At 48.6% G+C, this 15997-nt stretch overlaps 1 protein-coding gene across 2 annotated transcripts in view; it reads left to right on the top strand.

Annotated features, from left to right (window-relative positions):
• MAPRE3 (microtubule associated protein RP/EB family member 3) overlaps positions 1–15053 on the top strand; it is a 47292-nt gene extending 32239 nt beyond the window's left edge. The window contains exons 2-7 of one of the 2 annotated variants that reach the window (XM_036903424.2): positions 10453–10580; positions 11284–11429; positions 11970–12171; positions 13444–13598; positions 13726–13878; positions 14149–15053. In XM_036903424.2, coding sequence (XP_036759319.1) covers positions 10460–10580; positions 11284–11429; positions 11970–12171; positions 13444–13598; positions 13726–13878; positions 14149–14217 — 846 coding nt within the window. In that variant the 5' untranslated portion in view covers positions 10453–10459 and the 3' untranslated portion in view covers positions 14218–15053. The remainder of the gene's footprint in view (positions 1–10452; positions 10581–11283; positions 11430–11969; positions 12172–13443; positions 13599–13725; positions 13879–14148) is intronic. The other variant, XM_036903425.2, reaches the window with a different exon arrangement.
• Positions 15054–15997: the final 944 nt, after the last annotated feature.

Raw genomic sequence — 15997 nt, 5'->3', positions numbered from 1 at the left:
TGTGGACTATTTGGGTCTAAAGGAACACTAAAGAAAACAGAACATATATGCAAAAAATATAAAATACATAAGCTATAAAATATGCAGCCTCAGGCAGCACTGGAGATAAGAGTATATGCTTCTGATCAGGAAATGACTATTGCACTTTCGGCCCCAAGGTCCTGAGTGAATCTATATCCCCACCCACAGGGGTTTTGACTGGAAGGATAGGGGTGTTACAAGGATTGTTCATGGTATGATGAGTCCTGTCTCTGTTCTACTTTATATTATATTAGTCTTTCTTGAGCTTTAAGAGGGTCTTGTGCAGGTTTGGGTAGAAATTTAGATAGGTCTTTCTGAACTCTAATGGATTCTGTGAACCACTTAGTTTTAAAACTTTGTCCCCTTTTTGTGCTAAAGCATCTCTCAATTTTGTTCAGATTGAGGGCTCCCTAAACTGACCACTATAATTCAAAATTATCCTTGATGACATTGTCCCACCTAGAAATATATAAATTCCCAAATTTAAGTTACAATGTAAATGCATGTAAGAAGCAAGAATCTGGTCTAGAGGGGCACAGACTTAGGTTTAGATGGAAACAAACCAATAATTTTGGGAATAGTCCAAAGAGTTGCTTATGCACCTGTGTCTCAGCACCCCCACTTCCCAAAACTTAATGTATGGACCTTCCAGTTACAAACTCCAACCTGATTTATAGTTCCAGAGGACAGGAAAGTATGGAGATCTCTCCCAGAGCCAGACTCTCATGAATAAAGCAAAAGAAGACTGAGGAAAATTCTCACAGGGTTTTTTGTAATCACCAAAAATGGGAAATAACCCAGACATTTTTCAGTAGGTGAATGGATAAACTGTGGTACATCCACACTTATACATTGTTTAGAATACTACTCAGCAACAAAAAAGAACTATCAGTGCACGCAACAACTTAAATGAAACTCAAGGGCATTATGCTGAGAAAAAAAAAAGTCAGTCTCAAAAGTTACAGTATAATTCCATGTATATAACATTCTTAAAATTATAAAATTATAATGATGGAAAACAGATATGTGATTGCCAGGGGTTAGAGTTGGAGGACATGGCTATAGAGGGGAAGCACAAGGAGGTTTCTTTAAGGATATAGAACAGTTCTGTGTCCTAGTAGGGTGGTGATTACATGAGTTACATGAATAGATTACATGAATCTATGCATGTGATAAAATTTCATGGACTGTACACACACACACACACACACACACACACACACACAGAAGATGCATTACTGTGCATGTAAAACCTGATGAAATCCAAATAAAGTCTGTAGCTTAGTTAATAATGCACCAATGTCAACTTCTAGGCTTAGCAATTGTTATATATGATGTTTTGGGGGAGCTGGGTGAGGATACATGGGAATTCTTTGTCCTGTGCAATTGTTAGTCTAACCTTATTTCAAAATAAGGAGTTTACAGAAATTTGGAAGGGATTGATTTCTGCAAGCAGCACAGGGGACTCTTTTCAATTTTTGCTAGAAAACGTAATATAAAATAAAGCCTCAAAAATTATAAATTTAATGCATCTCATTTTTTTAAGATTGAAAAACAGCATTTTTTTATTAGAATATAGTTGATATGCAGTATTATGTTGGTTTCAGATGTACAACTCAAAAATTATATGTATTACTAAATGGCTACCATGGTAAGTGTAGTTATCCCCTGCTATTACAAGATATTACAGTATTATTAGTTAAATTCTCTATGTTGTATTTCCATCCTATGACTAATTTATTTTATAATTTGAAGTTTATACCTCTAATTTGATGCAGTTTCTAAGCACTGTTATTTCATTTGCTGCAGTTTTGATTTAGAAATTATGCTCAGTGGTTTTAACTAATGTATTGTTACAAATATTTGTGTACTAAGTGTATTGTATACATGAAAAAAATCCCTTGTTGAGTTTCTCCCAGGATGTAATAGTTCCTACCGTCCTTACAGAGCTCCTGGTATGTGGTTTCTGTGTCCCTTTTTAACCACATCTTTGCCTCCTACAGGCATTCCGGGGAAACTATTTGTAATCCCCTCCCTCCTTCCAGTCCGTTCCTCTTTCCTCTTGACTCTTATTTGCTTGATAAGCTTCTCCTTCAAGACCCAATTCAAACTATACTTCCTCTACAAAGCCTTCTCTGACCCAGGAAGCAGAGTTGTTCTGACGTCATGCCATTGCTACAGCTGGCAGTTGTAGCATAATATATTTAGCCCTTTGGTTATTTTGTTCACTTTGGTTATTTTGTTCACTTCTCTAGCTCCCACACTAGTCCGTGAACTCCTCAAGGGCCCAGGCTGGGCCCCCTTCCTTCCTATAGGCCCTGTGCCTGGCTCAGTGCCTGGAACACACACTCCATAAATGGTAATAAACAAGTAAGAGAATCCAAGGCTCTGGAAATTCCTTACTAATAAATTTGTTCATTTTACCCGGCCTTATAGAGTAATTTTCAAAAAATTTCTCAATGAAATTGAAGATTAAAAGGGGTTCTGATAAACCACAGTTAGACAGAACAGTAAATTAATACTTAAAACATTTTCCAAACATTCGACTTAGTCAAGACTTTATTACATTTAAATTTTTTCCCGTTCTTTTCATTCATGACACGGTGTCATAGACGCTTTGGAAGGACTGTGAGGTTGCACTCATGAGCCTCCTTGGACAGATGAGATCTAGAACTTAAGGACAGGATATGGATTCTGAAGGAGAATGCATGGGATGTACAGATAAAGAGCACAAGCCTAGGTTATATCTGTATATTGCTTCACAATTTTACTAAAAGCAGCCAGGTGTTCTCCACCATGCAGGCGGTTACCCTCTAGGCCACCTGCAGGGCTGCAGCAGACACAAATGGCCTTGATGACAAAGTCCTCATTTCCCTTCCCGCCATCCTTGTGGGCAAATGATCTGGGACTGTCACTGTCTGCATGCCTAGCTTCTATCTCCACACTCCAACAAAATGACTCAAGGTTTCATCATTTCTTTTTGTACAATCCCATGGCCATTTCTCCATCTACGGTCAGGTAACTTCATTTAATATGGCAGATAGCCTCCTCCTTGGAACTGGTCCTTCCTTTGGCTCCTGAGATATCCCTCCCTCTCCTCCTCTCATTCACATCCCCTAACATTCCCTAACATTCTTTTAACATTTACTCATTGGTCTTATGCTCCTTTTTAAAAATAAAAGTGATAGCAGACACATTTCCCATATCCCTAATACCCCATGTTCTCTTCACTGCTTTCTGACATGCTATCATCTTTAAAGGCCCAAGTTAAGTGCCACCTTTTCCCAGAAAGCATCTAACTACTGAGTCCCACTCATCCTATATAAGCATTTAAAAGCCAGATGTACTTTCACTAATTAGCATTTCTTATGTTCTGATTTGTGGGAGCCCTTGTTGTTTTATGAATTACTCTTACTTCTTTAACCAAACAAAGGCTTCTTAAGGACAAGACCCATGCCTTAAAATGGTCCTGAGTCCTCATGGTGCCTCACAGATCATTTAGCACATCGTGTCAGTGGTCAGTGAACACTTACTGATTGAGCCACAGATGGCCCAGCGCCCCACCTCACAGAGCAGGCCAGGGAAGAGGTCCTGGACAGCAGCTACAAGGGGTGTGATAACATTATCCAGACCAGTCAGGGAAAAGCATTTTAAGAGTTCAAGTCGTTGTTCAACAGGACGTGTCCAGGACTCCATGGCTGGGACCTCAGCGGGGTTCAGGACCTTACAGAAGAGCTCCATGACCTAAAAGTGTTATGAGAACAGAATCCTGGAGAAGCTCCAGTCCTTACATGAACCTACACCATCCAGAGCCCTGTTCTGGACCTGCTGGATTGGCTTGTGCTGGTGCCTGCCAGCCCCGGAACTGTTTCACCTACCCATCTCTACCTTTGGCTAATTCAGCTTTAAGGGGCTAAGACTCCCTATGAGTCAGGCCCTTGCTCAGCCATGAGAAGAAGGTGATTGGCTGGGGCTGCCAGGGCTTTGTGACTCACCAGCAGGTGTCCTCCAACCCTTCCGAAACCTTCATCCTTGCCTCCATGCAACCCCAGAATAACCTGGATGTGTGACCCAAGGAGACAAAGGGTAGTAATTTTGCAGATTTTCCAGACAGGTGACTTCAGCCCCCTGGGCCTGGGCAGGAAGGAGAAACCCAGTGACAATAGGCATAGCCCCACATCAGGAGTGGGAAATGTTCTGGCAGGCTCCTCAGAGCTCGCTCTCCTCTGTCCATGGCATCTGCTCTGGTTTTCCTGGCCAGTAGGATGGCAACTACAGTGCAGACTATATGGGAAATCTGGAGTTGGGGCGGGATCATGGTCAGAGGTGCAGCTTGGAAGCCCAGATGGCTGTCCCCAGGCAGAAGGGGTAGAGAAAAACAGACTCTAGAGATAAAGTCTGCCTCCCTCCTGGACTGGTGTTCCGAGGTCTCAGAGACCTGATGCTGGATGTATATTGGGCACCTGCTTCTCAGACAAGTGCCTTTGGATTCTCAGTGCCTGCCCCAGTAATGCTGGCAGTACTTACCAAATACTTACTATATGCCAGGCTCTGCCCAGCACTTTGTATGCATGGCTCACTTAATCCCCAAAACAGCCCAGTGAAGTGGAGCTGTTACTGTTCCCGTTTTATAGATGAGGGAATGGGCCCAAAACCAAACAGCTAGGAAATGTTAGAGGCAGGTCTGACTTGAGATCCAATATTCTCGAAGCAGAACCTTTTAGGAGCCTGCTGGAGGCATGCCCAACACCCACTGCAGAACTGAAAGACTGGGGTGTCTTTCATAACTATGCTGGGCAGAGGATGGAGGCCTGGGAACTGCGGGGGTTCTTCTAGGGACCAAAGAATTAGAGGAGACTGGGGCCCCTGAATTTTCTTAAAGACATATTTGTGGAACATAGAGTTCACTGAAGACTTAAAAAAAGAAGCCAAAATTAGATTTAGACTGGTGATACAGTTATTAAATGTTAGAATGTGAGCTTTCAGAGTTATGCAGACTTAATTACGATTTAGGAAAATAAATGCCTAGATTTAAGTGTAGTCCTAGCTCTCTGAGAAGGAACTAGATGGATGGTCTCTAGAAACTCTTCTGACCCTGGTATGTGGAGATTTGGTCTTGCTGACCATTTTCAAGGCCTTAGGCCACAGAACGATGAGCAGTTCTACCTCTCCTGATAGAGTTACAATCACTTTTACATTGCCAATGAATGCACTGGGAACATTTTGGTCTAGCATAGGAAATGATTGAATGAAATCACCAGATTAAACTTCCTCAACTTTTCTTTCTCATAACTCCAGACCTGGTTGCAGGAGTCAAGATCCTGCAGAGCAGGCTTTTCCCAAGGCCATGTGCCAGTCTGAGCCTGGACTGGGTTTCCCGCCAACCTGGAGGGTGATATGCCACAGGGTCTATTTCTCCTGATAGTCACCAGCTGCCAAAGATGATGGCAGAAACATGAGGACAGGGTTGGAAGACTCCACTATTATAGCCCTTGGGACAGCGTCTGTACACCCTGGGTGTTGCCTACCACTCTCTCAGAGGAGGTGAAGCAGCCTTGGGTAACAGGTGTATTTGCGTTTTCTCAGACTATGTCTCTGCTGGAAGTGGAGGCAACTGGTCCACTTAGGGCCAGGTACTTGGGTAATCACTTTATCAGCCTCTGCCCCCCAGAAATTGGTCTGGTTTGAGTCTAGGCTTGGGTCAACTCCCAATCCAAAAAGTCCTTAGAAGTTAGGCCAGTTGATGAGTTCACCTTGTGGCTTTGGGGAACAGGGAGGCCCAGAATCCTAGACCCAAAGCTCCAGGCCACATCAGCTGTTCCAGCTTTTAGAGGACAACCAGGTCACGAATGAACACTCAACCTTCCCTTTGTCCCTTCACCACCAGCTTTTGACCAAACTATGCTTCTTTGTGGGGGGTGGATCAAAGCTGGGGGTTCCATTTTTCTCAACTGAGCTAGAGAGAGGGGGACTTCGGGAGGGATCATGTCATTAAACGAGTCTTTGCTCAGGACCTGGGTGCCACCTGCTGGCCATAATTTAGTTGTATTTACAGGGCCACATCTAGGAGTGGAAAATTAAATCCTGCCCTCCCATTAGGATGAAGGCCAAGGAAACTAGGAGGCTGGTTTCTTATTACCCTCTAGCAAGCATGGCAGAGAATACTTGCAAAGACCCCTGCATGCTTTCGATGAGGCCTCCTGAGCTAAAACGGACACCAGCCAGGGCAGAGAGTAGCATCATTTGAAAGAACCTGAGCCAGTCCTGAGTGGAGACAATAGCTCTTCTGTTCCTAATATCAGCTGCCCACCTACCTGCCCCACTCTCCTGCCTAACTCCACCCCACACACACTTTCCCCAAAAGCCCCACAGGAGGGAACAGCATGACTGACTGTCAAACCCTGAAAGGAGCCATTTTTCCCCAACTTCTTTCTTAACAGACACTGTTGCCACTTTTGGGACCCTAGATTCATACTGATCAAAAGGGTGGAAGATGCCTCCCGTCATCAGATATGAACAGAACTGAGAGTTTCTGGGCAAGCTGAGACCACTTTGGCATTTTTCAAGTACCTATGTAGCTCACCAAGTACCTATGGTGATTCTTGGAACACTGATAGCAAGGTCTTTACTTGTGTTCTGGAAGGGAAACTAGAGATTTTTTTCCTGTGTACCAAGGAGGAAGATGACTAACACTGTCCCCCCAGGGAGGTAGCAAAACATCCCAACATGCCAGCCTTTGCCATGGCAATGCAGGCCAGCCAGTCCTAGCCAAGTCCATGCACCAGATGAGGACTGTGGTTCTAATATCTGGTTGTGCACTGATCACCTGCATATTTAAATTACATATACATAAAATATATTTGTGTGTATATATATATATGTGTGTATGTGTGCAACTATATATAAAAAACATACTGCATATATATCACATATAAATACATGGCTTATATATAGTATGTTATTTATAGTTATATACATAATATATAATAATACATACAATATAGTTATACACACATATACACATGAGCCTCTGCTTTTATTCAGTAATCAGCCTTTGAAACTCATATGCAGTAAACAGAAAAAAAGTCCCAAAGTGTCTCAGGAACTCCCAGGACCAACCCAAGACCCCCGTACACCTCCACGAAGCAGCCCTGACCAACCCAGACTCCGAGGCCTTGCTCTGCACAGCTGCAGCTAGCCAGAATCACCCTCACTGGGAGCAATAAGCGCCAGAGCTTATTTGAAATGAAATAAAGCCAATATCCAGAATAGGCAGCCTCCTCTGCTTTCAGCTCCTGGCAGGCCTCTGCAGACCCCCCGGAGGCCTGGCAGGGTCTGCCCACTCTGCTGGGGCTGTGCACACCCCATGCCAGTCTCTCTGAGTCCCCATGCTCTCTCCTTCCTGACTCCCTGCAGCACTGTTCTCACCATACTTTGGGGCATTTGGCTGTACTGTTCTCCTATGTGCTTGTCTCCCAATAAGACTATAAACTCCTTGAGGACAGGGGCAAATGGAAAAGAAATAGAAGAGATTCTCTTTCTCATAGTCCCCAATTAACTGCTCATCAAAATAAAATGCACTTTCTTTGACCCTGCCCATTCTGCCTTCTGATCAAGTTTGGTCTCCGTCCACTCCAGCCACACCTACTGATGTTACTTTAGGTGAGTTCCTGAAAACTCAGAAGCACTCTCCTAACTCCACTTAGGAGCTCACTGAGAACTGGTCTGGACCCAAAACTGAATGAGGCAGTGGGCCACTGAGGCACTTACAGTCAGATGAAAGGGACAATTAAGTTCAAGAGAATGTGACAATTGCCATGACTATGCTCCTGGTACTACAGAAACACAGAGACACATGTCTCACCACAGAGGTTCAGAGAAAGTTTCCTAGAGGAAATGATGACCAAGCTGAGTCCTAAAGGTTGAATTGGGTGGCAGGAGGGGGCCCAGGCCAGAAGGCGATGAAAGGTGATTTAGAAGAACAGACATGAGGAGGCTTCACTCAGTCATTCAACAGATTTGCTGAATACCTTACCTGTCACAGGCCTGGAAACACCACTCCTGGCTTCAAGGCACTTTCTGTAGAGGGGGCAGATCTTTATTTTAACCAAGTCCACTGTTATGCAAGGGTCAGATACAAGATACAAGGCAGGGGGCTCAAAACTACTGTGTGTGAGGAGACTCACGTACAGTCAGAACTGAACTGGAATTCAATTGGAACTGCTGCCCCGGAGTCCTTAAAAGCTCCCAAGACTATAATTTTTGTTTCTCTTGGCTTTTTGGCCTGCCTTGACCTCCCTTTCTCTGGGCAATGAAGGACAAGGTCTATTTTCAAAAGGAGGAAGAAGTAGGAATAAACGAGAGGGTTTCTCTCCTGATTTTTCTCAAAAACTTCATTGAAGTTAAACATGTATTTAATGAGGTTCCATTATATACACTTGGGGTGGGGAGCACAGGGGAGAACAGCCTAGCAGACGCCAACAGAGCCTCCTCTCTAGAGCAGCTTCTCCAATCTGACTGTGCCTGCAGACTCTGGGCATCTTGGTCAAGTGCAGATTCTGACTCAGTAGATCTGGGGTGCAGCTCAAGAGTTGGAATTTCTAACAAGCTGATGCCCCCTAGAATACCAGAGTGCTCCAGGGACCACAGTTTGAGAACCACTGGAGCAGAGAATGAGCAGTTGGGGCAGGGGCAGCATTCCAGACAGAGAGTAAACAGGGAGCTGCCCTTGACTCCCAACTGTGGGAGCAAAGTAAGACAGGCAGCTGAAGAGGTAGGGCCCATTTAAGAGTTGGTAAGTGGGGGAAGGGGGTCACATAGTAAGGGCAGATGCCTATAGGGGACAGGGAAGTGGCTGGGTGTGTTTCCTTCACAGAGACACTTTGTGTATTAAATGGAGAAAAATATTCTTCACTCCAGAAATATGCATTCACAATTCTCAAAACACATGGGCCTTTTGGTCTATCTTCTGTATCTCCATTTCTGATAAGTGCAAGTTATAAGATATATTTTCCTTCTCTTAACAGTGCAAGTCAGTAATAAACAGAACTGACACTTGGCCTCTGCCTGAGGATGGGGAGCTGGGAAGGAGGAGCTCATGCCTGCTGGCTATAGCAGGAGTGCCTTTGCTCAGCTACAACAGTTGCTGTTGTGTAGGAACAAAGGCCCCAGGTTGCCAAAAGAAGCCAGAAATCCCAAATTGTTTGTGTTTAAAATATTTAAACAACTTTAAAATATTGGGCCCTGATTGAGAATGTTGCCAACACTGTGAGAGCTAATCAGTTCAAGTCTGCAAATTCAGCCAATAGCTGTCTCATGTGTGACTGCTGATGGAAAGGGCTTCAAGCTGGGGAGTGGTGTGGTCAGGCTGCTTATACACGGATTCTGACTGCAGCAGTGTCAGGGATGGGCTAGGGGGAGATAGAGACTGGCAGCAGGAAGGCCCTTTAGGAGGCTTCTGCCAGCCCTGGCCGGAGAGAATGTACACATAACCCCCAAGGCAGCAGGAGAAATGGCCAAGAGCAGGGCAGACTGAGAAGGTAGAGCTGCAGGACTTGAATGAGTGGATGTGAGGATGAGAGAGGGTAGGCTGTCTAGGACAGCCCCTCAGATTTCTAAGGTGGGTGATGGGTGACCACAGGTGACCTGTGCTGGGATATTGAACATAGAAGCAGAAGCATACTGTAGTAAGGGAAGGTTCTGGACAAGTGGAATTTAGGTGCCTGTGGACCAGCAGGCTGCTGAAGTCAGAGGAAAAGCAAAAGTTAGTTGGCTTTCTAAAACACAAATCTGGTTAGAATGCTGCTGCATAAATCCTCTCATGGCTTCCCATTGTCTGAACAGAAAGTCTAGACCTCTCAAGGAAAGCAAAGCCCTTTGCAACCAGTCCCTGCCACCCTCATGGTGCCACACCCCAAAACAAAAACCTGCTCCCCAGGCCTGCCTGCAACTCAGAGTCCTGGAATAGGCTGTGCCTTTGTTCTCGCTGGTCCTCAGGTCTGCGTGCCCTTCCACCCCAACCCCTTGTATGTTCAGAAAATTCCTACCCCTTTCAGGCACCAACGTCTCTACCTGAATCCTTCCCTGACCTTGTCAGACAGAAGAGATCACACCCATCTTTGTGCCATCCCTAAACTTACAAGTGCTGCTTTAACTGCCTTGTCACCCCTTCTGTAGGTATCAACTCCAAGGCCGAAACGACAACTTTCTCAACTTTGTATCACCAGTTCCTAGCACATGCCTAGCATATAGTAGACACTTACTAAATGTCACAGAGTGAATAAGCCCCCTTCTCCAGGAGGGCAAACCACGAGGCTGGTCTGGAGGAAATGCTTCTCATTTCCCTAGGGACTGTCCAGCTCCTCCTCTCCTACAGCTGAAGAACAGCGCAAGGCTGCTGAGTGCTGACCTTGTCTTTCCTCTCCCTTGCAGCTGGGGTATGGCCGTCAATGTGTACTCCACATCTGTGACCAGTGAAAATCTGAGTCGCCATGACATGCTTGCATGGGTCAATGACTCCCTGCACCTCAACTACACCAAGATAGAACAGCTCTGTTCAGGTAGGAGGCTGGGAATGGGGGAGCAGGCCCTGCTGGAGGGAAAGGGAGGGAAGACGGGAGGCAGAACAGCCACAGGACAGAGCCGAGCTTGTAACTGGGATTACAGGGGAGTGCTGCAGAGCCCTAAAGCAGTCATCCTGTTTGGAGTTGAAGTAAGGAAATAGGGTCCCATGTAATGAAAGAGAAGAAAGTGCAAAACCCAAGAGGCACAGTGAATGGCCTCAGGTGGGCAGAGGCCATGGGGTATTACAAGTTGGGATGGGCAGGGAAGCCAAAGGCTAACAGCACAAGGGCCAGTTGAGCCATGGCAGGTTCAAATCTCAGCTCTTCTTGTAGTAAACCCTGGGCAAGGCACCACCCCTCTGTAGGTCTCAGTTTTCCCATCCAGAAAATGGAGATAACAGCACCTATCTAATGAAGGTTGCTGTTAGGATTAAATTACATATATGCAAGGTTTGGTATGGTATATAATGCACGTGGTAGACATTTATATCAGTAAATACCTATTGCTCTCATTCTTGGAAAGCTGGGGAGACTCTGGCTGTTTTTATCCTGCAAGTAGGACTGGCCCCAGCTCTGGGTCGAAGACAAGAAGAAAGAAGAGGAGAGAGGGTAGCTTGGGGAAATAGGCCACCTGAGGGCCTGGGGAAGTGAACGTGAGAAGCCCAGACTAGGGAGCTCAGTCAGCCGTGCTTCTCTGCAGGGGCAGCCTACTGCCAGTTCATGGACATGCTCTTCCCTGGCTGTGTGCACTTGAGGAAGGTGAAGTTCCAGGCCAAGCTAGAGCACGAATACATCCACAACTTCAAGGTGCTGCAAGCAGCTTTCAAGAAGATGGGTGTTGACAAAGTAGGTGCCTGCGCTCCAAGGGGACCTCCCGAGGAGCTGTGTGACCCTGGGGAAGAAGATGGCCCTCCAGCCAGGGCAGCGGGGGCTGCTGGGGTCATTCCAGCTCTCACGCCTCTCTCCACCCCCCACCCTGACTCTCCAGAGGGAATGTTCCCCCAGCTCAAGGCACAGAGGAAAACCCCACTTGACACCCCATCCTGATGACATTCCTGTCCCCTCCTCCTCTCTGGACCCTATCCATCCCAACACTTGAGGCTTGGAATACTGCTTCTATTAATTTCCTTCTCTGTAGGGCCCAAGAAAAATCTCTTGGCTCACTCTACTGCCTCAGTGGCCCCAGGCCCCTGGTTCTAGTAACCCCCACCCGACATGCACACAGCAGTGCCAGGGCCTGCAGCCTACCTGGCTGCTCCGGTGCCACGGGAGGGAGACCAGGTGGATGCTGCAGCCCAGGGGCTGGCTTTCCTTAGAGCAGTGGCCCTCTCACAGAGGTTAAAGTTAAAGGTGGTTAAAATTCTCTGCTTATGTGGTCTGTTTCAGATAATTCCTGTAGAGAAATTAGTAAAAGGAAAATTCCAAGATAATTTTGAGTTTATTCAGTGGTTTAAGAAATTCTTTGACGCAAACTATGATGGAAAGGATTACAACCCTCTGCTGGCGCGGCAGGGCCAGGACGTAGCACCACCTCCTAACCCAGGTGATCAGATCTTCAACAAATCCAAGAAACTCATTGGCACAGCAGGTAACGTGCCCGAGCTGGGGGAGGGAGAGTTGGGGGCCGGCCGGCAGGGCTCTACAGCCAGGAGTGCCCCCTGGGCCACTGGCCCAGCCCTGCCAGCCTAAAGGAGCCTGTTATCACGGAGTTCAGATGATGCCGCCTGCTGCCTGCCTAGACCAGGGGAGTCACAGTAGGGAGGAGAGGGCTCCAAAGGTTACTACAGGACCACCAGCACCAGCCACGGGGCAGCTGCTGGTGGGAGGCACAGGGCACTTCCTCTTGGAGCTGAAGCTGACTTGACTGCCTCGAGATGACGGGGCAGCACGTGGCACGGTTCCTCCATCCAGGTCTTCCCAGGCCAAGAGCCTGGTGCCAGCACTGCACACTGTTTTTGCCCCTGCCCACTGGACACCCAGGGACAGGAGTTTGCCAAGCTTCATCATATCTTTCCCCATTCCAAAGGCCCACAAGCCCTAAGAGCTCAAGCGATGAATCTTTTGAAATGAGGCTTTATCTGGGTTCCAGAGGAGAAGGGAAAGAAGCACTAGGGCCTTTGGGGGACAAGAAGCTTGGGAAGAGAAAGAGAAAGGAGCAGCCCCAGCCTGCATCTGAACCCGTCATAGCAGAGCAGCTCCTGTTTGCGCTGCCGCCCTGCCTGGGCCTGCCCCCACTCACCTGCTTGCTTGGCATTGGAAGCAGCCAGCTCTGACTCGGGAGCTGCCCTAGCTGGAAGACAGGCAGCCACAGCATGCCGTGTGTAGGGTGGAGTCGGGGTCCCTGGGTCAGGCCCAGGAGAGGGCACAGAGCCCATCCTGAGGCAGAGAGTCCGGGAGAGGCAGGAGCAGGATTCTTAGGTATCCTCCATCCCTGAGACTAAGACAGCCCACAGGGAGGGTGGCTTAGGGCTGGTAAGACCCAGCAAATGCCAGCTGCTTTTCCTCAGGCTCCGGCTGTCAGGATAAGAGCCTTACCCTTCCAGCCCCACTTCCCACAGTCCCTGGTTTGGCTACTTCTCCCTCAGGCCAGCTCTCCTCCCTCCCCACACCTCATACCTTCTTTACTTCCCTGGAGCCTCTGCTCTCCCAAGCTTGCCAAAGGGCTGCCCAGCTGCTGTGGTGTCACGCGTGGCCGTGCTTGAGGCCTAGACGTAGATGCCCCTCCTGTGGGGAGAGGAGGGGAGGGCAGGAGTGCCTGCCTTTCGCATGGGCCTGCCCCTGAAGTCACCACACCAGGCTATCTCATGCCAGGTGAGCTGTGGGCTCACATGGCCCTGTCCAACTTTTCTCCTCTGGGCAGTTCCACAGAGGACATCTCCCACGGGCCCCAAAAATATGCAGACCTCTGGCCGGCTGAGCAACGTGGCCCCACCCTGCATCCTGCGGAAGAATCCCCCATCAGCCCGCAACGGCGGTCATGAGACTGATGCCCAGATTCTTGAACTCAACCAGCAGGTGAACGCGGCGGGCACAGACAGCTGAGATATCCCTGCCAAAAAAGCCAGCCCCATGGGGTGTCAGGGCGGGAAAGGGAGTCTGAGGCAGGGGTCTTGGGCTTGAACACCACTTTCTCACCAAGCAGCTATTGGATTTGAAGCTGACAGTGGATGGGCTGGAGAAGGAGCGTGACTTTTACTTCAGCAAACTCCGAGACATTGAGCTCATCTGCCAGGAACACGAAAGTGAGAACAGCCCTGTTATCTCGGGCATCATTGGCATTCTCTATGCCACTGAGGTGAGCTGTGCCTTCACCGGCTAATGTCCTAGGCCCACTGGGACCTCTGCCATTCCACTCGGTCCTACAGTTAGAAGGGTGTGGGAGCAGAGGGGCCTTGGGGAATGTGGACTAACGTGCAGAGCGAGCCAAAGTCCCAAGCCCTGGGTCATGAGGGTGTTAACAGGGAAGTAGGACCGGAACTTGAGCTTTGCTCCCAGCTCCCCTTAGAAGTCTGCACCCTCAGCCTGGCCTGTCTGGCTCACCACCCTCTCCCTTCCCATCCTCCAGGAAGGATTTGCACCCCCCGAGGACGATGAGATTGAAGAACACCAACAAGAAGACCAGGACGAGTACTGAGAGCAGCTCCAGCCCTGGCTGACTACACGGCTTCCCCGTGCCACCCCACCCTGCTCCCACCCCACATTATAATCCTCTCCTTACAGCGGTCGGCCGGGTGCTTCACGTCAGTGCCGCAGCGCTGGGGCATCAGGCAGCTGGGCTTGGGGGGAAGGGGCAGCTGAGCAGGCAGAGGCCCCGTCCTCTGTGGCACCGGCCCAGCCGGTGGACCTCTGCCCACTCCCCCCCACTATTTATTTCCGTTGTCTCTTTGCTGTGTTGGCCCTCACTTCCCAGCCAGCCACCTGCTCCCCTGACAGCCAGCAGCTGTATATTTGACAAAGTCATTGGTATATTTTTACTTACTGGATTTTCCTTGCACTTTACCTGTTCTTTCCCCAGGGCTGACAGCGTGGGCTCCGGGGCAGTGTGCCTGGCTTGGCTTCCCTCCCCCATTTCTGGGAGCCGCAACAGCACTCACCAATTCTTATTTATTTTGTCTTCTGTCTTCCCAGTAATTGAGGGGAAGGCTGATGTCAGGAGAGGGACAGGGGACTGAGGACGTGTGCCTTAGGTCCCCAGTGGTCAGGGAGAAGGAGGGGAGCATGAGGGATGAAAAGGACCTCCTGGCACCAGGCTTACCCACCCTCAGCCCCCTGCCCCAGCACCCAAAGCCCAGTCCTGCCCTGAGGCCCCAGCCACTCCCTCTGCAGCTTGGTTCATACCACACAGACTCTGCTTGGACCCTCCTGTACGTCTGCCTCCCATCCGCCCTCCACCCCAACCCATGCCCCCTTGGGCCACCCAGCCTGCATACGTGTTCACTTTTATTTAAATAAACTTGTGCGGTAAAAGTCCATGCCCTGTCTCCCTCAGCTGAGCCACAACCTAGATCTCAATACTTCTCCCCACTCCAAGGAGATGGCCATGGAGCACAGCACCTCTGCCACCCTCTCTCATGCCTGGAACTGCCTCTGCTGCTTGGCCTCAGAGCCCAGCTAGTTCTGATCTAGTCCCCACCTCCCAACACTGTTTCCAGGGCTCTTAGGGAAGGAATGGAGGCTCCGCCCCCCAGTCCCTGAGGAGGAACAAAGTTTGGGGCCATGACTGTGACAATGGGCAGTCCAGTAAAGCAGCTGGGGTGAGGCTGGGGCCGGCAGGTAGCAGGGTGGCCTGGCCAAGAGGTGCTTTATTTCCATCTCCTCTGGGCCAGTTAGACTGCATGTTGTCCCCCACCTCTTGTCAAAGCTCACACACCTCACCACAGTGATCCAGCTGGGCACAGGGGCTCACTGACAGAGCTGAGTGGGTTACAAACGGCAATCAGTGCTGAGCATTGACGCCCAGATGGTTCCTTGTGTAGAACAAGCTGTAATAGGAACCAGAGTCAGAAGGACTTGCACATCATTCACAAGCCCTACATTCCTGGCCTGTGCCCCTGCAAAGGGCCATAATCACCAGTGTCCTGAAAGTTCAACAGGGAGAGAGAGTGCTGAAATGAATATGGATTCCAAGCTCATTCAAACAGAGCCTTGGCAATCATCTAGACCAGCCCTCTCATTTACTGATGATCATATGTGACAAGACTTAAGGTGGTAAAAACCTGGACCACAGAGGTGTGACCTCCAGAATATACCTCTAGCCTCAAGCTGATCCTGGTAGATGTTTCCTTGATATCCTAGAAATACAGGTGAGGCTGTGTTTCTTTTGTGGCCCTGCTCCTTGACCTTTCTTCCAGACTACCACCATTTCTCTAACAACTCCAGATAGAAGCCTTAACTAAGCAATTCGTGTCTCATTC

This window comes from Manis pentadactyla, chromosome 2 (genome assembly GCF_030020395.1).
Source record: "Manis pentadactyla isolate mManPen7 chromosome 2, mManPen7.hap1, whole genome shotgun sequence".
NCBI lineage: Eukaryota > Metazoa > Chordata > Mammalia > Pholidota > Manidae > Manis > Manis pentadactyla.
This window is presented reverse-complemented; position numbering and strand designations above follow the sequence as displayed.